Source organism: Globicephala melas, chromosome 6 (genome assembly GCF_963455315.2).
Source record: "Globicephala melas chromosome 6, mGloMel1.2, whole genome shotgun sequence".
NCBI lineage: Eukaryota > Metazoa > Chordata > Mammalia > Artiodactyla > Delphinidae > Globicephala > Globicephala melas.
This window is the reverse complement of record NC_083319.1, coordinates 43,493,978-43,519,040: the sequence shown is the minus strand read 5'-3', so window position 1 is coordinate 43,519,040 and position 25,063 is coordinate 43,493,978. Positions and strand designations below refer to the sequence as shown.

The window sequence follows — 25,063 nt, the reverse complement described above, 5'->3', positions numbered from 1 at the left end:
TTATTGGGTGGTTAAAAATGACTAGAACCAAAGACTACCTATCAGCTTTCCAAATACCAACATTTATTAAAGGGTCATGATAAGAGAGGTACTGAATTCTACCATATCACAGAGCTCATTTTCTCAGGAAGGCAGGCATGGATATTCCATTTCCTGCACAAGGAAAGGGTCAATTTACTGCTCCTACTAAAGGATTTCAGTAAAACAGAATTGCCTGCTTATTACTTTTGAAGTCTAGAAATGTACCATTTTTATTTATATAAGTTGCAGCGATACATGAATTTATTCAAAATGCCTTCTGATAATATGCCCATTTCCCCACAGTGACTGTGAACTTAAGAGATAGGTCCCCAAATAAGGTGACAGAGGTACCAGAAATACCATATCTAAATGGAGAGCCTTAGACATTTCGGTGACATATAGAAAGACTTTTTATTGGCTTCTTAATTACAAATAATTAAGAAGTTACTGGAAGAAAGTGCAGTAATATCAAAGCAGGAGAAGTGGCAGTGAAGAATGGAATAGGGTTTCTGCAAAGGAGCAGGTGGACATATGGTAAAGGGAAAAGCTGTGTGAAACCTGCAAAGGAAAGGAAAGACAGGAAGTGATTTAAAAAAAAAAAGATATGCAGAAAATGTGGTCCAAAGACTATTACCAGATCTCACTAGTACAGCCCATGACAGTGAAGTTCAGGAGGAAACTGGTGACAACCCAGGATGCATTGCTGACGAGAACAAGCTCTGTCTCTCTAGCAGAATAGAAGAGACCAGAGAGTGGAGAAGACAAGGCTTCCAGGGCAAGAGCCTGAGCCCCCAGCATGCGTGGTGACTGATGAATAGAGGCAGTGGTGACTGTGATGTCTTTGTCCAAGTAGGAAAGACCCTAAAGACTAATTATCCGATGCTCTTCAGTACTGTACACATGAACCATTATCTCTAGCTGCAGTGTGGCCCTACCCACTCTTAATCTAAGCCAAGATTATTAACTGTCTCAAATATACCATTGACCAAAGTGCATGAAACCAGATGAGTAAATTATCATAAATTAAGATTCTACTTTTCCTTGATTCATAGAAGAAAGTCTAGGACTTAATGACACAGTTGGATATGAGAAGCAATCCCCTTCTTTGGTAAAGTCTCCAAAGATGGTCACCTTCAATTCCTCCCCTCCCTATAGGCACATGCTCCTCCTCACATCAAGAATTGGGGTCTAAAGGTTGCCCACTCTCACCACTATTATTCAACATGGCTTTGGAAGTTTTAGCCACAGCAATCAGAGAAGAAAAAGAAATAAAAGGAATCCAAATCAGAAACGAAGAAGTAAAACTGTCACTGTTTGCAGATGACATGATACTATACATAGAGAATCCTAAAGGTGCTACCAGAAAACTACTAGAGCTAATCAGTGAATTTGGTAAAGTAGCAGGATACAAAATTAATGCACAGAAATCTCTTGCATTCCTATACACTAACAATGAAAAATCTGAAAGAGAAATTAAGGAAACACTCCCATTTACCACTGCAACAAAAAGAATAAAATACCTAGGAATAAACCTACCTAAGGAGACAAAAGACCTGTATGCAGAAAACTATAAGACATTGATGAAAGAAATCAAAGATGATACAAACAGATGGAGAGATATACCATGTTCTTGGATTGGAAGAATCAACATTGTGAAGATGACTATATTACCCAAAGCAATCTACAGATTTAATGCAATCCCTATCAAACTACCAAAGGCATTTTTCACAGAACTAGAACAAAAAATTTTGCAATTTGTATGGAAACACAAAAGACCCCGAATAGCCAAAGCAATCTTGAGAAAGAAAAACGGAGCTGGAGGAATCAGGCTCCCTGACTTCAGACTATAGTACAAAGCTACAGTAATCAAAACAGCATGGTATTGGCACAAAAACAGATATATGGCTCAATGGAACAGAACGGAGAGCCCAGAAAAAACCCCACACACCTACAGTTAATTAATCTTTGACAAAGAAGGCAAGAATGTACAACAGAGAATAGACAGTCTCCTCAGCAAGTGATGTCAGGAAAGTTGGACAGTGGCATGTATATCAAGGAAGTTAGAATACACCCTGCCACCATACACAAAAATAAACTCAAAATTGCTTAAAGACTTAAATATAAGACTTGACACCATAAAACTCTTAGAAGAGAACATAGGCAAAACATTCTCAGACCTAAATCATATCAATGTTTTCTTAGGTCAGTCTCCCAAGGCAGGAGAAATAAAAGCAAAAATAAACAAATGGGATCTAATTAAACTTAAAAGCTTTTCACAGCAAAGGAAACCATAAACAAAACAAAAAGACAGCCCTCAGAATGGAAGAAAATACTTGCAACTGAAGCAACCGACAAGGATTGATTTCTAAAATATACAAACAGCTCACACAGCTCAATATCAAAAAAACAAACGACGCAATAAAAATATGGGAAGATGATCTAAACAGACATTTCTCCAAAGAAGACATACAGATGACCAAAAAGCACATGAAAAGATGCTCAACATCATTAATTATAAGAGAAATGCAAATCAAAGCTACAATGAGGTACCACCTTACACCGGTCAGAATGTCCATCATTCTGTCTACAAATGACAAATTCTGGAGAGGGTGTGGAGAAAAGGGAACCCTCCTACAGTGTTGGTAGGAATGTAAGTTGGTGCAGCCACTATGCAAAACAGTATGGAGGTTCCTCAGAAAACTAAAAATAGAGTTGCCATATAATCCTGCAATCCCATGCCTGGGCATATATTCAGAGAAAACTATAATTCGAAAAGATAACATGCAGCCAATGTTCACTGCAGCACTATTTACAATAGCCAAGACATGGAAACAACCTAAATGCCCATTAACAGATGAATGGATAAAGAAGATGTGGTACATATATGCAATGGATACTACTCAGCCATAAAAAAGAATGACATGATGCCATTTGCAGCAACATGGATGGACCTAGAGATTATCATACTATGTGAGGTAAGTCAGAAAGAGAAAGACAAATACCATAGGCTATCATTTATATATGGAATCTAAAATATGACACAAATGAACTTATCTATGAAACAGAAACAGACTCACAGGCATAGAGAACAGACTTGAGGTTGCCAAGGAGGTGGGGGCACAGGGGAGGGATGGACTGGGAGTTTGGGGTTAGCAGATGCAAACTGGTATATATAGAATGGATAAACAACAAGGTCCTACTGTATAGCACAGAGAACTATATTCAAAATCCTATGATAAACCATAATGGAAAAGAATATGAAAAAGAATGTATATATGTAAAACTGAATCACTTTGCTGCACAGTAGAAATTAACACAACATTGTAAATCAACTATACTTCAGTAAAATAAATTTTAAAATACACACACAAAAAAGAATTGGGGTCTAATTCCCAGCGATGTGTTTGCGCTGACTTGTACAGGTTGGTAAGCAATGATTGTAAAATTTTCAGGAAATTTGCAAACCCACCATTAACAAATCAAACACAGCCATTTAAAAAATTATATTAAATATTCTACATTAAATAAATTATATTAAAAACAAAAGTCATAAATTCTCAAAACGCATCACTTCCGAATTATTCTACTACATTATCTATGCTCTATTGCATCTGTCTGCTGGAGAAGCTATATATTGGTATGCTTCTGTGCATCTCTCCCCAATCTGTTTTTTTTTTTACAAATAAAATTGTAATATATTTAAAGTATACAACAAGATGATGAGCTTTTTTTCTTTTCTTTTTTTTTGTGACAATGCTTAAGATCTACTCTTAGCAAATTTCAATTATACAATACAGTGTTAGAACTATTCCTTACTGTGTTTTGATGATATCACATTGGTACCTTGAAACTGGCCATAGTAAGATATTTACACTATGAAAATTGGCAAACACTACAAATCAAAGCTTGTTTAATTGATTTATTGGTTTTCTAGAGCAGGTGTTGGCAAATTATGGCCCACAGGCCAAATTCAGCCCATTGCCTGTTTCTGTACAGCCGGTGAGCTAAACACTTTCTAATCGTTATTTAGTTCCACATAAAATCCTCACTTTTGCCTCTGGACCATAAAGCCTAAAATATTTACTATCTAGCTCTTTGCAGAAGAAAATTTGCCTGTCTCGGCTTAAGAAAGTAATGGAGAAAGTTAATTATGTAAGCTAAACTTAAAAGTGGATTGTGTTTCTAGCCATTACGTTGTGAATAGCACAAAAATAAAAACAAAACTCTGAGGACATCTTCTTCCAGTATTTGAAAACTATTCTTTAAGTCAGCAGAGAAGTCATTCATGCTGTTGACAAACAGGTAAAGTTCAGACAAAAAATCTTTGTTGTTTCACTTTCTTGTTAAAAAAAAAAAAAACAACCACATTCTCGTTGGAACTATACTGGTTCATCAATTGCAGTGCAAGAGTTGCATTAAAATTAAGTAACTCATTCTGTAAGAATCGATTGTATAGAATTTACAATAAAGAGTATGTAATTTGTAAATTGTGGGCTATATATCCTGCACATCAGTAATATGTGTGTGTTGTTTTTTTTTAGAGAGCCCATTGTTAAACATTTACCAGCACACCACTGCTAATTCTATTTTATCATCGATCTGGGCTGGCCTTAGGGAGTTGCATGAACAATAAAATATGATGGAAGTGATATTCTGAGATATTTGAAGTTAGGTCACAATAATCGCAGATTCCATCTGAGTCTCTTCCAAAGCTCGCTCTTGTGGCTCTCTCGCCGAATCTGTCAGGCTGTGAGCAGCCCACACCCGGTGAGTCCCAAGTGAGCTCACAGGTGACTACCATCTGGCTGCAACTGCATGAGAAACTCTGAGCAAAAACTGCCCATCTGAACCCAAAAAAAGCTAAAGAACTATGAGAGATAATAACATCTTAGTTTAAGTCTCGAGGTTCTGGGGGTGGCCTGTGACACAGCAGTAGATAACTGGAACACCATTTTATTCTGAGGAGAAGGCACTGAGCAGGGAGCCAGTTGGACCCAACACCTCATGACCTCAGGAATCCTAGGTTGGGGTATCGCAGCTCTGTTTTGTTCCATGTCCTTGGTGCTAAGCAGACGCATGGGCACATTGCGGGGCGGGGATGTAATGAAAAGAGAGAGCGGTTATGGATGATACACACCCACATTTGCATGTAAATCTGAATCATACTGTCCACCAGAGATGCAGCATGTAAAATACCGTCAAATGGGACACGGACTCTACCCTGTTCATTCACTAGCAATCAACCCCATCTGGGCTTCCTGGAGTGGCATGCACCTCCCTCCACAGCTTTCTTCCTTTCTGCCCCAGGCCCAGTAGCCATTTTTGAGGCTAACTTCCCCACAGCCTCTTGAGGAGGCCATGTCCTCATAGCATCTGATCTCATTATCGCATTCCCACTTCGCAGCTGCCCAGGGAAGTCAGTGGGGATTTCTGGGCCCTGAGGAGAGTTTATGCCTGGGGCAGGCTCTGTGTTTTCTATGCTCCTCCCTTTCCACTTCCTCCATGTAAATACACTTCTATAGCATTTCAGGGGAGAAGGAGAAGTGTCCAGGGCACCACCCCTTAGCAAAGAAAGCACAGTGCATAATGAGTAACTTTATGATCTCTAAATATTGAGTATTGAGGTATTTTGTACCATTGAGGGAAATAAATATAAAGAAGTATGGCTAGATAGGCCAAGTTTTGTGAATTATTTAAATCCATTTGAAACTGGTCAATAGGTAAAAAAAGCAAAAACATCAAGTTGCCTCCAACCTCAGTTTAGCTGTAACTCCAAAACAGGAATTCCATTATAAGGTATTTCTAGATAGGCCAGTTTTGCAGACTTCATCTGGTATCTTAAAATACTTTGGGTCATCTGCAGAAGGAGCTACCTACCTACAAATTGTAAGGATTCTAAATATTATACGCTTCAGCTGCCTAGCACATTTTTTCCCAGAGACAAAGTGCTATTGCAGCTGATATGATAAACCATTCGTTAAATAGGGAATTTCGATTCCCTCATTTTAATTACGTCTCATTACCAAGAACTGCTCATAGCTCAGAGTAGGAATGCAAGTCTACTTTTCTGATTTCAGGTTTCACTTTTTTATCCTGCCATTGTCCTCAAGAAGCTATGAATTATTAGCTCTAAATTAGTTTCAAATTATAATTCACACTTCAGATGACTCACACACACTGACTGTTAAATTCACACGATGAAAGTCACCTAACCGTGTTTGTCATTTGCTTTAAACCCCTTTGGACTCTTCAGCCAGGTATGAATTGAGAACTCCTAACACCTCAACTACTCAGAATTTCGTTATTAGGAATTACCATAGTGCTCAAAGTAATACTGTTTCCTTTCCATAAAAAATCTCTACCATTAAAATTTTTCACTGATTTGGGCTGCTATTTTGAACACACATTTGAAAAAGTTACCTTACAACAAGGTAAACCAGAATACCCATGTCCAGAGAAAAAAAATCAGAATTCCTTCCTTCCTACATGGTGTGTCCTATCCCTGACCTCATAATCTTTTTTCTTATTATTTTTATCTACTTGACTTATTTTTCCAAATCTCCTCTATATGACGGGCTGATAATAACATTTACTATGAATACTTAGATGATGTTTACAGATCAAAAATTAAAATGATTTTTAAAAGAAGCAAAGATATGAACATAAACAAGAAGTGGCTTGGTACCAAGAGTAGGGAAAACAAGAGTTCCAACCAAGGATTGCTTAAGGATGTCTGTCGAGGCTGTCCAACACCTGGAGTTTGTGGCAATGATTGACAACTGATGACTTACTAGCAAACCCCCAAGTGTGCATCATATCCCAAGTAGTAAACACAGTGCTTGGGCAGAACAGATCCAGATTTTGGTCCCAGCTCTGTATTAGACAAATGATTTAACCTTTTTAGATTCTAATTTCCTCACCTCCAAGATGGAGATTGTGGCAGACACTGGCTAATTATTCTTCAAACTGTTTCTTCTTCTTGGACATACAGTTAGACTGCATTTCTCAGCCTCCCTGCAGTCAGATGCAACCATTTGACTGGGCCAATGAAACATGAGCAGAAGTGACAGATGCTACGTTCTGAAAAGATCCATAAAGTCTCCCACCTTTGGCCCTCCAAGCTCTTCTCCATCTTGAGAGACAGGATGGATGGAGATGTCTCACGCAATCTTGGGAGCCACACGTTAAAGATGGTCTCTGAATCACCCCTGGTCACACAACCAGGAACACTAAATTGGATTTTGCTGCACGAGCAAAAAATGCATAAGTTATGTGTCGAGTCTTTGAGATTTGGGGTTTACCTGTTACTGCTGTTAGAGTTACCTTAACTAATACAGGGGTACTCATAGCATCTCTACCTCATGGGGTTGCTGGGAAGATTAAAGAAGACAATGCTTGCAAGTTCTTACTCTACTGCCTGATACACAGTGAGCCTTGTCATCAAATGTTAACTCCGTCTTAGCAAGTAGGAGTTGGCAGCCCTGGACCCAAAAGGAAACAGAGGCAGTGGTTACACATATTTCCACTGGTTAGCCAAACAGCTTTGAAAAATACCTCCAGCATAAGCGTTAGGCATTTTGAAGAATATGCTAATCAAAAATAATATATACTTCCTCAAATATTACTATGCATTTTACGACAAAATAAGGTAGGTAAATACTCTAGAGGTATTTTCATCCTGAACTCCAAAAAACTCCAAGCTCAGACAATGAAAAATCATGTTTCACGCTTAAATCTGGTAAACCAGGTTTCATATTGGTTCACTGAGTCTTAAATCACCTGTTACAATGGTTCAAAGACGCATCACTGCAGCCTGAGTAAAAATGTTCACTTTCGTTAGGGAGGAGTTTAACAGTGATCTTAGGAATTCATTCTGGTCCGTGCTCTGAATGCTAAGGGAAAAGGTTGGTAGGAGGGAAAAGGAGTTTTTCCCTCCTCAGTGTTCCAAGGGGCAGCTTGGCTGGTAATCGCTGTGCAGGGCATCCCATGTGTTCTATTCCAGGTTTCAAATAGCATAGTGTCTGGTCAGGAGGGGGCCCCAGAGAGAAAACAGGCTGGAGCTATTTCCTCAGACTCCAGCTCTGAATAAAGGAGACAAAATTTCAAGAGTTGGAAATCCCCACTTTTCCTCATTTGAAGGAAATTGATTTAAAATAAAAACATGTGGGAGTGACAGATGAAATGTACTTAACAGGCGATAGGTTCATTCATACAGTCTTATTATATGTGAAGTCCTAACCTCCAGCACCCCAGAATGTGACTTTATTTGGAAACAGAGTCATTGCAGATATAATAGTTAAGATAAGGTCATCAGGGTGGGCCTTAATCCAATACGACTAATGACCATATGAAAAGGAAAAATCTGGAGACATGCATGGGGGAAGATAATGTGAAAACAAAGGCAGAGACCAAGGTGGTACTTCTATAAGCCATGGAATGCCAAAGATTGCCTGTAAACCACCAGAAGCTAGGAGAGAGGCATGGGACAGATTCTCTCTCAGCTTTCAGAAGGAACCTGTCCTGCCAATGTCAGATCTTGGACTTCCAGCCTCCAGACTGTGACACAATAAAGTTATGTTGTTTAAGCCACATAGTGTGTGGTGCTTCGTTATGGCAGCAAACTGACACAGTATATATGTGGCAATATTCATAACATGATTGGTCATAACAAAAGTGATCAAGTCAGCGCCTGGTTATTGTTCTTCTTCCTGAAGAAAGATGCTAATGACTTACAGCCTCTTGGGAAATGCTTAAAGGAGATGTAATAATACTTGGTGTTGGCAAGGGAACTATTCATGTGGTATCGCCATGAGCAATCTCATTTGCTTCATTGGCACCTTATTGGAATGGAAAGATTTGTCCCTTTCCCTTAACATCTAGACATACTGCTTCGCTAGGAGTAAAGTAGGCCCAGGATGTATAATTGCTGCATTCTGCTGGAGCGAATGGAGCATAAAGGCAAAGTTTGTTCCAGTTAAGCACGTACTTTAATATCCATAAATTCTCTTCTTTATTTTCCCTAAGGCTTTACTATTTAAAGTTTTTTAACATAGATTTGGTTTTTGGCAACCTTCGTTTCTCTCTACTGGTTCCTCCACTAAAATGCAGAATTAGAAGAAAATCAAAACCACCTGTGTCTCTTTCCTGATAATCAAATTGGCAAACAATGAAAAGGGCACAAAGGATCAGGTACAACCATAATGAATGAAGTGGATTCCTATACATGGTGTGTGTGCCCCACAGGATGTGTGCTATATTCAGACTCAGAATGAACCGGAGGCCATGTGAAATGGGACTGCAGTATCTCTTCCATGGTCCTAGCTTCCAAGTCCTCTCTGCAAGAAGAACTAGCCCTCTGGCCACGCTTCTGATATGGCCATTTTTAATTTTTATTTTTGGCGGTATGCGGGCCTCTCACTGTTGCGGCCTCTCCTGTTGAGGAGCACAGGCTCCGGACGTGCAGGCTCAGCGCTCCACGGCATGTGGGATCCTCCCGGACCGGGACACGAACCCATGTCCCGCACATCGGCAGGCGGACTCTCAACCACTGCGCCACCAGGGAAGCCCCCTGATATAGCCATTTTTTTATCTACTGCTTTTCAAGGTCACACTCGTTCTGATCTCACATATTGAACAAAGCACTGAAACTCAGTATTATTGTAATTATTTACTTTCGACAGTAGATTTTCAATAACCCATATAACCTTAATTAGAACAACTATCATTTGTGAGATATACTACAATAAAAAGGAGAGACAAAAGGTTTAGTAGCTTTCTCTTTATAACGTAGAGGGCCAGAGTGAACCCATCTGTCAAAGGTAGTGGTTTCTACCACCCAAACCAGTGCTTCCCTCTGAAGGACATTCTATATATGTTGCAAGGAGACAAATTCCTCTTATTTTCTCAATATTTCCACCCAAGAAAGTTAACTGGGTCATCAGGCAAATAAAAGCTATGACACATACAACTGTGGAGTTGCAAAGGACCATTGAAAATGTAAGGAATCCTCTTTCCCATTGCTCTGACATCACACAGAACTTCCAGCTGATTCCTTCCAGTGACAAGTAACCCATTCAAATTTTGGACTGCTGGATAAGCAGTTCTACTGATAAATATGTGGGCCATATTTTATCTAGCTGATCTCAGCCTTCAGCTACAGTTGAAACCGACTGGAAGGAAACAAAGTAAATTGACTTGGATGCATAGTTAGATGGCTTTGCTTTCCTAGCTTACTTAAATTTAACAGGAAATGAAAATCAGATATCAAAGGAACAAATGGCAGACACCAACGTGTATTTGTATTAACCGAGTACCTACTATGTCCCCAGCACTGTGTCAGGAAATCAAAGGGAGATAGAAGCCAACAATACCATCTTTACCCCCAATTAACTTAAAATATTGTCTAACCATGATTAAATATTTGAAACAAGTTCAAAATTAATGGAAGATATAGTATATATTTAAGTCCTAAGTTGGTCAATTTTGCAAGTGGTAACAGAAAATGGATAATTTCTACAAGTCATCATGAAGTAGCTAGGTCTTGACCATGCTTTGAAGGACAAGTAAGAATTAGAAAGTCATAGGAACTAAGAAAATTTCTTTGAGAATATGTCTAGATTTAAAGGGCTATTAGACAGCTGTTCCAAAACACACAAAATAAGACAGGGGGAATTCTGTCATTATTTTTAAATGGGAATGGGAAAGGAATATTGAAATATAATCAAATATAGATAGAGATTGTGAAAATGCCACTGTATCACAGGATGATCTATGGAGAAAACCAAACTCTGCCCTTAACTTGGGGGTTTTTCCAACTAAAAGATTAAATAGTGTACATTTTCTCTCTCAAAGAAGATATACAATGTTATTAAGGAGTTCTTTCTGCATTTCTCAGTTATCTTTAATATCCCTGTTATGTACAACTGAAAAGCTCTCATTCAGCTGATTAGAGTTTAATCTGTGTACCCTTCTTTATATGTATAAATGTCCTTCTCCCTCCTCCCAGAAGATCATATAGCTCTTCCAGAGATGTACTTAGCCGCCTGATTAATTACTGGCCCTCTATGTAAATTACTGTCAAAATTAAGACGATCTTTTTATCACTTATTCAGCTTGATAAACATTTACAGTTTAACATATCTGACAGAGCCATTTGTATACTCCTATAATATAAATGAAGGTACATTAAAGCTACAGTAAATCTATAATAATAATAATAGCCTTAAAATAATTTGCTAACTACAGACAGTTCCCTAAGCAATTACAAGATGCTCTATGTTGATTTAGAAAGGAATTCCAAACAAGGCATTTAAAACCTAATAAGATGCCATTAAATGAAGGGAGACGGGAGGGGGGAAAGAGAAAGAAAACCCTAAGGCCTGAACTGGTAGAAATGATTCTCAAAGCCACTGACCCTTGCAAGATCCATGTCTTCCTTGGATTTCTAGACACAAAGCAGATTTGTAATTGAAGGTGATGATCTCATTACTACATCCCAAATTGCATGTATTTCTTGTATTGAGTCACATCATCATCTAATTATATGGAGCATTTATCAATTCGAAAGTCCATAGAAACAGTTGAGTTTCTATATGCAATGAGAATATGGTCTGTAAACTATATCACCATCAAGTGTGAGTATCTTTAGCGACAACACTCTGCCTCTTGGTACTCATATGGATGTACAAGCCGAACTACAATATCAAAACACCTAGGAACAATTTTACAAAGAAATCACAGAAAAAGCCACCTGGTTTGCTCTTGGGTTTTCCGAGGCATGGATACCCCATGCGTGCCTGCTATGCCCTAGAAATATACACAGTGATACAGTCACCATTACCACCAGAAAAATAAAAAGAATAGCAACATACAGTTCTAAAATCTAAAAGACAAAATGCCTAGACAGCAATTTTTATCTCCATAAACTTGACTTGAGAGTTCAGTGCCTCAATTAAAGGTGGATCGCTTGATCAAGGCAACATAACAGTAAAAAATACTCAGAGTTCTGCACGGCATAAACGTGCCTCTGTAAAATATAATTCCCATTAGTTAGGTTAATTAAGATTAACATGCAAGTCACTGAAAAGCCCCAAAGTAAACAAAAGACAATTGACCAAGGAAACATACAAAGTCAAGAGCTGCATTCACTTTGAATCATTCATTTAACAGATTGGAAGGAGGGTCTTATTAATACTTGATTTGTCACCATTGATTCTCAAAATGACATGGATCCAAAGAGCTTACAAAAGCCAAAGGACAGCTTGGTTTCTTAGAACAGATCTATGGACAATGCAGGGTAGTGCACAGAAAAAGGAAGTGAATCTAATCACATGTATAATCATTGTTATTAAACAGGATATACATATACATACACATACATGTATACATATGTGATTATGTTTTAGGTTTTGTTTTACTGAGATGAATGAAGTGGCACTCATCTTGTTTGGCATTTTTCATTGGTTTAGCATAGTGTTTTCACCCAAAATAATAACCCGCATTCCTAGTCAAATATATCACAAAGAAGCAAATATATCACAGCAAAAGACTAACACTAACTTATGCAATAGACAGAATCGTATTCCATTTTCTCAGAATGCAATTGTGTGAAATCTGTCATTGCTGAAAAAGCTTTCCCACCCTTACCTCCAGGGTCATGTTCACGCTACTAATGGCCACTTTTATTTCTCCATCTGAAAGTTCCTTCAGATCCTTCAGCATTGTCTGTTCAATACTCAAACCTGTGGATTAGAGAAAAAAACAGTATGTTATACTTGGGGAACTTTTTTGGTAATATCAAGGGATTATCTAAAGAAGTCGCCCTGTTAATTTCAGTATTTCCCCTCTCATATTTCTTTTAACCATAATAAACACACATATTAAGGCAAAAATCACATTACTGACAATGTTTGCATCAGTTAGGATCCCAGCAGGAAATAGCATTCACCCTTCAGGATGCAAAAGAAGATTCTTTAATGGCAGGACTCTTACAGAGATGTGGGCGGGACTGAGAAAACTAATAAAAGATAGTGAGGCATTCGGAGACTAGCAGAGGTTCAAAGGAGGGAAACAGGGATCTGGAACAGTAGAAGAGGGGCTGCCAGAAACTTAGCACCAAACAGGAAGGGAGCAGGGAAGAAATATTACAGTCTCTTCTTCCTTTGACTCCCACGCCCCATATGTTTCTAAGTCTTCCCATGGACCAAATCCAACCAGAAACCAGTATTCTTCAGGGGAGCCCAGAAGATCAAATACTCAGAGGTCAGACTCTGGAAGCCCATAGCAGATAAAAGCAGAGAAGGGAAGGGGAGGAGGTAAAAAGAAAAGTAGCATAACCAAGCAAATAACCAAATAATACCTAAGAAGGCCACGATTTGCTTTCAGGATGCATTAAGGTGAGTCTCCATGTTTTCAACTGTAATTTTACTCAAAATGCACTTTATAAATATGACCCATAAAACTATCATAATTAAGTTGGTCCCCCTTGTAATAGGCTCTGGCAATAGGAGATAAAGGATTACTTAAATGATGGGAGGAATAATCCAGAAGGGATAAATTATCCAGAACTGCATAGTTTTTAGTCAGCTGACCCATGTGCTTCAATAAAATTTATCACAGAAAATCAGGAAAGGCTCTGGCTTAACAATGAATTCTCACCCTAGGTTATTGTATCAGATTAGGCCTAAACTCTTGAGAAGAAGACTTACAGTAAAGGCCAGTAAAGCACGTATCTCCTACCCAGATGCATATTAAGACAGCAGAGTCAACTACTTGCCCTTCCAACTTAGAACACTGTCAATCACAGCAGTATGGGGAAACAGATAGGTACTAAATATTTTTCTTCGACTTGAAGATTGGAAGGCTTCAATCTATCATACTACAGCGTAAAATGCTTTATAGAATATACAGTGACATTAAAAGTTTGGTCTAGTTTTGAAAATGAATGACAAAATGCATACCATCATGCAGCTATACATCCACGTACATCTTGTGCACATGCACAAGAGCATATGTAACAGAAGGTGTGGCAGGTGCGTCAGTGTCCCGTCCACATTTCCTCAGACTTTCCCAATGCAGGGCCCTCAACCACTAGCACCTGCATCTCTTTTCCTGAGGGCTTTCTCTGGCTGCCAGAGCCCACCCTGGGGGAATTAACAGTCCCTGGGACTAAGTACCCCTCAACATTCCAGTGGTATGCTCATAACAAAACCTGAGTTGTAGTGTTCATTTCTGTGTTGTCAATCCTTCTACCATGACCGATTTCAACCTGCCAACCCAACATCAACCCACTCACAAAATTCCTGAAAATTTAACAATCAGCTCTTGGAGCTCTGATAAACAAGTTGCAACGTGCCACTGCACCCCTCGGGTAGAAAAACTCTGCGGTGCAATTTTACACTCTTTTGCAGAGTTCCCTAGCGGGATGAAGGCCTGGTTTCCCACAAAGCTAACTTGCTTGTTAAAGCGCTCCATGCCCTATCAGTGTTTTCCGGGATCACCTCCCAAATAAATTGCTTTGCCTAAGGCTCTGCCCCGAGGGATCCCGAACTAAGGGAGAAAGCTATGCACCTTAAAGATAGACTGTCTGGGTTTAAATCCTGGCCTGGCCACTTCCTAGCTGTGTGTGTGATGATGGGAAAGCAAAGATGCCTTTCTGTGCTTCAGTGTTCCCATCTGGAAATCAGGCATAATAAATAATTCCACCTGACAGGGGTGTCGCGAGGACTCTAATTCATGCAAAGTTATACCATCAGAACCTTGGACATATTAAGCACTTAATGAACTATATCTATTATTATTATTATTAAACAATTGATCCAGGAAATCCACTCTCTTGACAAAGCCTAGACTTACAGAACACTTTTATCTGCTTAAGAGTCTTTTATTTTTTTCTAAAATTAATGGATTGATGAAATCTCATTGTGCTTGACATTGCTCCTGCCACATTCTCAAAATAGAACCCTCTCAGCACAGAGATTTCATGTGATGATGCATCTGGGGTGCCCATTAGATGCATGGATTAACCACACATCCAGACACGAAGGTCTCAGAGGAAAGCCTGCAGTACACACTGTCTTCTTCCAGATGAGTTAACCTGGTATGCCTGAACATCTTCCACAACCTCCAGCAAAAGGGAAGAACGTGAAGCCACACTCAAATTCACCTCCTGGGGCCCAGTAACACTCCACATCACAAACCATCCCTCCTCAGCAGCTGAGACAGAGTCACTCACCCTGAGCACTGAATTGGGTCTCCTGCAGGACGCTGATAATGTCATCTCTTGGAGGTAAGCGAGGAAATTTTTCTTCCAGGATAGAAAGAATTTCCTCCTGCTTTTCTGAGATCTTCTTTGGTTCCATGGCCATCCACTTGAAAAGGATGCTACCTGAAAGGCATGAATCAAGTCACCTTCAAACTTTCCAGTCAAGCCAGGATGGGGCCCAGAAAAATAAATGTCTTCTGGTCTCTCAATCTCTGTTTCTACTTCCAGATTCCAGATTCTTGCCTGGGGCCTCATTGTGTAACATTCAAGAGACAGTTTTTAGAAAACGCTTCAGATACTGTCTGTCCTGCCTCATTGTTCTCTGAGTATTAATCCCAGCAACTGAACTGACTACGGCACACTTTATGGCAGAGTTATACACAAAGGAACAAAATCTGTCTCTTTCCCCCACCCCACACAGATACACAAAAGTGATAAACATTGGTTTTAAATGATTTCAGAATGGAAGTTAATGATAAACTATTTAAGGATATTAAATATGATTTAATATTTCCCTTTAATAATCTCTTTAAGAGACCACAGAGAAGATTGTTTCCACTCATCATGTTTCTGATTTCACATAAGAACTTCCTCCTTTTAAAAATTAAATGAAGGGAGATCAGCTCAGTGCTTTGTGACCACCTAGAGGGGTGGGATAGGGAGGGTGGGAGGGAGACGCAAGAGGGAGGAGATATGGGGATATATGTATACGTATAGCTGATTCACTTTGTTATACAGCAGAAACTAACACACCACTGTAAAGCAATTATACTCCAATAAAGATGTTAAAAAAAAATTAAATGATTTCATAGCCTCAATGTCAGCACCAAAGGAATCTGATAAGGTAGTGAACCTCAAATCCACTCCCAATCTTCCAGGTACCACACACAGTTTTGAAGTTATTTACTAATATCTAATTATAAGGATTCATAAACTGGCTCTAAATCACGGGTTTCAATTACAAAGTGATTTGATAATACGAATGACTGACCTCTCACAAACTCCTGGAATTTCTATGCATAATCTCACCTTGAAAGGGAGGAGTTACCACCTGTCACATCTCCTTCCCCTGCATCCTGAGGCCAGACTAACACAGAGTCGTGGGGGAAATGGAAGTTTCGCTTAATGATGAAGGATTAAACTCTCTAAAAATCCTCAAACTTATTGATTAATCAGGGTGTCACCATCTCTCTAGTTTTCAGTGTGGCCTAAATGATAATATAGGGGGAAGGAAAATAAAGAAAGTGGTAAGAATGTAAAAGGAGCAATGAAGTAATGAGTGAGGGAAAACTATGGTACATAATCTTGCCATCTACCTGGAGATCTATAGAACCTAGAGAATAGATACACGTTCACCATTAAAAATCCTGAAAAATCCCAAGCAAGTCATCTGGCTGCTCTGTTCCTATTTGCCTATTTTAAAAACAGAAATAATACTGCTTTCCCAGCTTATAAGGTTATATACTAAAAATCAATAAATGTAAACATCATAATGAAAAATAAATACTGCCAAACACATTTAAAGCATCTCATTCATTCATTCCTTTAGCAAAGAACTACTGAACACCTATTATAAGCCAGGCACTGTGCTAGATGCTAATGATTCATAACTGGACTAGAGCTAGCCTTGCCCCTTGAAGCTTATAGTAGTTAAGGAGATACAAAGAAGTAAACACATAAATTTTCAATGTAAGGGGGATAAGAAATATTGCTGAGGACATACACAGTACTCTGAATCTAGGCAAGAATTCAGGAGTCAGAAAAGGTTTCCTAGAGAATGAGTTAATAAGCTAAGCTGAGATTTGAATGATAACTAGGAACTTAAGGCGAAGGCAAGGTAAAAGGGACATCATGACCCAGGTAGATCATATGCAAAGGCACTGAGGTGGGAGAGGATTTGGCCAGTTCAAGAAATGGAAAGAAATTAATTAGAACTAGAGAATACAGTCTTAAAGAAAAATTTTTGAAAAATCAGGTTGGAGAGGTAAACAGGGCTCAGGTCCTGAAGGGCCTTTCAAGCTATCTTAAAATTTGTCTTTCATATTCTAAGGGAAATGGAGAGTCACTAGAATTTTAAGCAGGGAGAGGTAACATGCTCAAATTTATGTTTTATAAGACTTACTCTGGCTACCATGAGGAAATGAATTAGACAAGGCACACTGGGAGAATCAGAAGGCTGCTTTAGATGAGAACTACAGAAGGAGCAGTCAGTATGAAGGGAATTGAACAGATTTAAGGCAAATTATCATTTAAAGATGGGGCGGGGAGTAGCCAACTGGATTCTGAATATACCCTTTGGTCTGACAATTTCTGACATAAAACCTGAAATATAAGGATGATTTTTACTCTCTTTGTTAAGGCAATGGTGAATCTAAATTTCAAAAAAGATCTTCATACGCTTGCCAGATTACTTGTTCCAAGAACAAGGAGAAAATCTACATAAATTTTTTGAGAAAAATCTGTGAAGGCATCAGAGAGTTACCCAGGTGACTATCTTAGAAGCTACAATCCTGGAGAGAAAGTAAGTGCAAAGAGGTAAACCCAGCATTTGATGTTGCTTTTCCCCTCTGAGTGTTTGCTAATTCATATTGTAGCCAATCACATGAGAAGATTAGCAGATCTAACAGCAGTTTCACAGGAGGAGGGAGACAAAAATTGGAGCTTAGAGCTCTCCACAGAGGAATCTTAAATATCCCAAGATTTGAGATGAGATCCCTGGAGAGAATGTCCCCACATCCTGGCATAAAGATTGGAAGGCAGAAGACCTAAATAGACATTTCTCCAAAGAAGATATACAGACTGCCAACAAACACATGAAAGAATGCTCAACATCATTAATCATTAGAGAAATGAAAATCAAAACTACAATGAGATATCATCTCACACCAGTCAGAATGGCCATCATTAAAAAATCTAGAAACATGGGCTTCCCTGGTAGCGCAGTGGTTGAGAGTCCGCCTGCCGATGCAGGGGACATGGGTTCGTGCCCCGGTCCGGGAAGATCCCACATGCCGCGGAGTGGCTGGACCCGTGAGCCATGGCCGCTGAGCCTGCGCGTCCGGAGCCTGTGCTCGGCAAAGGGAGAGGCCACAACAGTGAGAGGCCCGTGTACCACAAAAAAAAAAAAAAAAAACTAGAAACAATAAATGCTGGAGAGGGTGTGGAGAAAAGGGAACACTCTTGCACTGCTGGTGGGAATGTGAATTGGTACAGCCACTATGGAGAACAGTATGGAGGTTCCTTAAAAAACTACAAATAGAACTACCATACGACCCAGCAATCCCACTACTGGGCATATACCCTGAGAAAACCATAATTCAAAAAGAGTCATGTACCAAAATGTTCATTGCAGCTCTATTTACAATAGTCCAGAGATGGAAACAACCTAAGTGTCCATCATCGGATGAATGGATAAAGAAGATGTGGCACATATATACAATGGAATATTACTCAGCCATAAAAAGAAACGAAATTGAGCTATTTGTAATGAGGTGGATAGACCCAGAGTCTGTCATACAGAGTGAAGTAAGTCAGAAAGAGAAAGACAAATACCGTATGCTAACACATATATATGGAATTTAAGAAAAAAACAAATGTCATGAAGAATCTAGCGGTAAGACAGGAATAAAGACACAGACCTACTAGAGAATGGACTTGAGGATATGGGGAGGGGGAAGGGTAAGCTGTGACAAAGCGAGAGAGAGGCATGGACATATATACACTACCAAACGTAAGGTAGATAGCTAGTGGGAAGCAGCCGCATAGCACAGGGAGATCAGCTCGGTGCTTTGTGACCATCTGGAGGGGTGGCATAGGGAGGGTGGGAGGGAGGGAGACTCAAGAGGGAAGAGATATGGGAACATATGTATATGTATAACTGATTCACTTTGTTATAAAGCAGAAACTAACACACCATTGTAAAGCAATTATACTCCAATAAAGATGCAAAAAAAAAAAAAAGATTGGAAAAATACAGTCTGCAGGGCAAATATGACCTACTGCCTGTTTTTATAAATAAAGTTTTATTGGAACACAACCACACCCATTAATTTACATATTTTTCATGGATTTTTTTTTTGTAATGACAGGGTTGCATAGTTGCAGCAGAGACCACAGACCTGCAAAGTCTGAAATATTTACTATCTAATCTGACACAGAAAAAGTTTGCTGAGTCCTGCCTGTAAGAAAAGGGTGAAGCAAAAATAGACCAGTCTTCCTGAAGCCTGAAATCCTGATTTGAATCAGCTCAAACACAGAATACATTAAGTTTATCTGACAGTCTTCTAACTGCCTTTGAGGTGCAAAAGTAAATCCTCTCCATAGCAAAGGAATTTCATCATCTATAGCATCATCTCTACATTTTGCATATACATATTCAGCATTCAGTAAAAAATTACCAAGCATAAAGGAAATATAAACAAATGAATGGAAACTCCAGAGGAAAAAACTCGTGAGAAAAGAATGGAAACAGAATCGGGGGAATAAAAAAATTAGCTGGAGAATTATAGAAGAGAATTAGAATCTATAAATAAAATGTTCAAAAGAAATTTTAAGGCTATACATTTAATAACTGAACAAAAATATCTGTAAACAACAGATTATAGCAAGGAAAAAGTTAGCGAATTGAAAAATATCTTAGAAGAAACTATCCTCACTGACACATGGAGAGAAAAATGGATAAAAATATAGAGATGAGCATAAGAAACATAGGTGACATAGAAAAAAGGTCTAAGATATATGTAATAGGAATTCCCCTTGGAAAGGAGAGAGAAAAATGGGCTGAGACAATATTTGAAAAACAGTGGTCAATCATTTTTCAAAATTAATGAAAGATACTACTCTAATACTCAAGATAAATTATGAACCCAAATAAGAATAAATACAAAGAAAAACACCTCTAGGCACATGACAGTGAAACAGCTAAAAATTACAGAGGGAAAAAGTTTTAAATCAGAGAAAAAGAAATATATTACTGTCAAAGGAACTACAATAAAACTGAGAGCTAATTTCATCTAAAATGATGAAAATCAGAAGACATTGGAATTACAGCTTCAAAGTGCTGATATAAAATAATTGCTGATGTTGAATTCTATACTGAAATATAAGAAAAAAATGAAGGCAAAATAAAGACATTTTCAGAAATATAAACTGGAAGAATTTGTCACAAGAAGAACCCACACTAACAAAACAGTAAAGGCAGAGGGAAATTATTATAGATGGAAGCAAAGAAATGCAGGAAGGAAAGAACACTGGAGAATAAAAATATGTGGGTAAGAATAAATCAATATTCACTGTATAAAACATTTATAATATGGAGTTTAAAATATATGTGTAATTAAAATACATTTCAAAAAAATAAAGAAAATTTTAGTAAAAAAATAAAATAAAATAAAATACATTTCAATAGTAACAAATCGCAGAATGAACTAAGTAGAGATAAATTGCTCTAAGGTTCTTGGATGATCAGACAAGTGGCAAAAATATCGATTTACAAGAGATTTTAATGGTATTTTGTAATCTTTATTATAATGCTAAAATAATTTTCTAAAAAAGAATTCATAACTAGTAAGCTAATGGAAGGAAATGTAATAGTAAAAGTTCTTATTTAGTGTAATAGCAGTAAAGAAATGAGAGGAGAAGGGGAAAATGTGAGATAAATAGAAAACAAATAGCAAAATGACAAATTAAACCCAAATGTTAGAGCAATTATATTAATGTAAAGAGACAATTAGTGTTCAGTGGGTATAGAGTTTCAGTGTCGCAAGACAAAAAAGTTCTAGAGATCTGTCGCACAATAATGTGAATATACTTAACACTACTGAACCGTACACTTAAAAATGTTTAAGATGGTAAATCTAACGTTATGTGTTTTTTACCAACAACAAACAAGTAAACAAAGTACTTCCATTAAAAGACAAAAATTATGAACCTGAATTTTAAAAACTACAATAGCAATATACTGTTTACAAGAGCACACCTTAGATATAATGATATTGAAAAACAAAGTAAAAGAATAGAAAAAGATGTAACATTGATATAATATACTATTATTAGATAAAGTAGACTCTGACAAGAAGAATTACTTGAAATTAAGACAAATATGTATTTATTATTAAACATTCAACCATCAGGTAGATACAACAATCTTAAATTTATATGAGCTAATAACATTACCTAATAGCTTCTAAATATGTAAAACAAAAAATTGGCAAAACTGGATGAAGAATGAGATAAAAACACAGTCTCAGTGGGAAATTTTGCACACACATCTCTCAGCAACTCTAAGAACCAGCAGGAAAAAAAATCTGTAAATATGTAGAATATTTGAGCAACATGAGTAACAAAGTTGACCTAATTAACATAAATTGAACATTGTTATCAACAATGGCAGACTATACTTTCTTTTCTAATACAAATGAGACATTAACCAAAATTAACTACGTGTTGAGACAAAAAATCAAGCCTTAACAAATGTCAAAGGATTACAATCACATAGTTATATTCTGTGGCCATCATGAAAATAGTCTAAAAATCAGTAATAAAACAAAACTAGAAAATTTCCAAATGTTTGAAAAATAAACAATGCACTTCTAAATAACTCGTGGTAAAAGAAGAAATTACAACATAAATTACAATATATTTTAATTGAATGATAATGAAAATATGACATTTAGATTTGTAAGATGCAACTAAAGCTATGCTCTGAGGAAGTTTTATATCCTCAAAAGCATAAGATGTTAAAAAAAAACTGACAAATTCAACTAAAAAAATGTATAAGGAAGGATATAATAAAGGTAAGAGCAAAACTTAAAGACACAGGAAAGAAACAGGTATACAGAAAATAAAACAACAAATTGATACTTTGAAAAGACTAACAGTTTTTTAAAAACTGTTCAAGAAAAAAAGAGAGAGAAGAATGATAGAAGGTATAATTTTCCAGTATTAGGAATGAAACGTGACATACTACAGACTCTAACGACATTAAAAGAGAAGTACAACGTTAATAGATTTTAAATTTTAGAGGAAATGGACATTTCTGGAAAAACTCAACTTGCCAAAACTGGCAGGAAAAGAAATTTAAAATCTGGATGGTTTTGTATTTATTTTAAAATGAATCCATAGTTTAATAGCCATAGTTCCACACATTTAAAAAATACTAATTTTACACAAATTCTTCTGAAGATTAGAAAGAGAAAACACTTCCCAACTTATTTTCTGAATCCAGCATAATCTTCATACCAACACTCAACAGAAACATTACAAGAAAGAAGTAGAGGCAGGTCTCTCTCATAAATGTAGTTGCAAAAAAGTTTTTTAAAGCTAGTCCCAAATCAAATTAGCAATATATAATAGGATATTGTATTGTCACCAAATAGGGATTTCCTAGGAATTAAAGGACAAATTAACATTCCAAAGTTAATTAATATAATTCACCACACTAATAGAAGAGAAAAATCAAATGATCACTTCAGTAGATGTCAAGTAATGAAACTACTTGATAAAATCCAAGATTTAATCATATAAAATCTCAGCCAAGTGGAAATAGAAGACAATTTCCTTAATTTGATGAAGGGCATTTGTAAAAACCAAATAAGGAAAGCAAACATTAAATTTAACTATGACATATTGAAAGACTTCCACCTCAAATCAGGAATGAGACAAAGATGCCTGCTATTTCTATTTCTATTTAACACTTCAATGTGAATCCTAGCCCAGAGAAATAACACGGGTAAAAGAAGCAAAAGTATAAAGAAAGAAAAGGAAGAAATAAAAACTGACTTCTTCATAGATGGTATGTGTATGAACTTACAAATGAAAATACAAATGAATTATTCATTAATACAAATGAATTAATTAACTAGTAATACAAATATTAATACAAATAAACTTAAAATAGTAAATAAATTTTGCAAGGTTGATGGATATAAGGTCAATAATACAACCCTTGTATGTCTATAAACAATCGTGAACAATTAGAAAATCAAATTTAAATTAAAAAACTGTATTAGCATCAAAATATAAATATTTAGGGATAAATTTCACAAAAATGTGCCTGGCTTACAGTCAAATCAAGAATCCAATTTCTTCAATTTGGGGATCTTAATTTTAAAATACATAAAAAGGCAGTATTCAGAAATTAATATAACAGATATTGCACTAAACAGAATCCTACACAATAATTCAATGAAAAGAAACGTCTGACATTATAATTAGGTTTACCTTGACAATTAAAAAGGAGAAGATGTTCTGATGTAAGTAGGAAAACAATAACTCAAAAAATGGCCACCATACTCTGAGTTGTTTTTACTGCAGAAGAAAGGCTATGGCCCAACTTTATCCAAGAGACTCATCTATAGCAAATTTTTCTACTTCACTTTAGAGATCCATTTAGCGACATACTTAGTTAAATATCAGTATCAGGATGTGGAGCAGCCAAAGGCACCTCTTCACAAAATCAAACCTATTTTTGGCATAAGAGTTGACTTAACATCCAGCAAATTCAGCAGAACTAAAAAATACTTAAATCCATATACATGTACCCAAATGCGTCCCAGGTATTCACAGGCCATGGGGGATTAACGACAAGCAACGGAGAAAGCAATTATAATAAAACAGTAACAGGGGCTTCCCTGGTGGTGCAGTAGTTGAGAGTCCGCCTGCCGATGCAGGGGACATGGGTTCGTGCCTCGGTCCAGGAAGATCCCACATGCCGCAGAGCGGCTGGGCCCGTGAGCCATGGCCGCTGAGCCTGCGCGTCCGGAGCCTGTGCTCCGCAACGGGAGAGGCCACAACAGCGAGAGTCCCGCGTACCGAAAAAAAAAAAAAAATAGTAACAAACATTTCATTCCATTAGAAAAAAAATCAACCACATATTCTTTGTTCAAAAGAATGGAGAAGTGAAGGACCTCTTGCCAAAAGCAACTGCAGTGCATTAATATCAAACATGATCTAATGAAGTCAGAAGTTGTTTGGGGAAAACATTCACCACAGTCAAGGCATATTCTGCATGATAAATTCTTAGCAGAAAAGAAGGGATTTTAAACCTCTTTCCTGTTTCACCTGGGATCATTTTCTTTTTCATACTAAAACAAAAAAAATTAAAGGATGAATAATAGAGAGAGGGAGGGAGGGGGAAGGGAGAAGGAAGGAGAAAAAAATAGATAATACAACTTAGCTTATATTTCTGCCTGAACAGTGATAAAACGGGAGCATATTATTCAAATGCTTAGTAATCTTTTTTTTTAATAGTAATCTTTTTTAAAAATTTTTTAAATTTATTTTTGTCTGCGTTGGGTCTTCGTTTCTGTGCAAGGGTTTTGTCTAGTTGCAGCGAGCGGGAGCCACTCTTCATCGCGGTGCGCGGGCCTCTTCACTATCACGGCCTCTCTTGTTGCGGAGCACAGGCTCCAGACGCGCAGGCTCAGTAGCTGTGGCTCACGGGCCTAGTTGCTCTGCGGCATGTGGGATCTTCCCAGACCAGGGCTTGAACCCGTGTACCCTGCATTAGCAGGCAGATTCTCAACCACTGTGCCACCAGGGAAGCCCTGCTTAGTAATCTTATAAATTTAAAATGTCTGAATTTAAGAATAAAATTTATCTTTATATGGCAAAAGAAATAATTAACATTCGAAGGTTAAGGAAATGTTCTGGTTTTATATCTTGCAGAAAAAATAATTTCTTTCCCCTTCCCCCAACACAGGCCATCCCTCTTCCTAAGCAAAACAGCCGCTTAATTCCTTTTGGACTTTGTAACCATTTTGGGAGATGGATGATTCACTC

General features: G+C 37.5%; 1 protein-coding gene across 9 annotated transcripts in view; it reads right to left on the bottom strand.

Moving 5' to 3' along the window:
• Positions 1-25,063, bottom strand: part of PRUNE2 (prune homolog 2 with BCH domain) — a 271,726-nt gene that overhangs the window by 184,081 nt on the left and 62,582 nt on the right. For 6 of the 9 annotated variants that reach the window (XM_060300824.1, XM_060300822.1, XM_060300826.1 and 3 more), the window contains exons 1-2: positions 15,254-15,401; positions 12,667-12,761 (exon numbers count right to left, since the gene is read on the bottom strand). In XM_060300824.1, the coding sequence (XP_060156807.1) occupies positions 12,667-12,761; positions 15,254-15,386 (228 nt within the window). In that variant the 5' untranslated portion in view covers positions 15,387-15,401. Of the gene's footprint in view, positions 1-12,666; positions 12,762-15,253; positions 15,407-25,063 lie in introns of those variants that run through there. The other 3 variants (XM_060300830.2, XM_070045737.1, XM_070045738.1) reach the window with 1 other exon arrangement.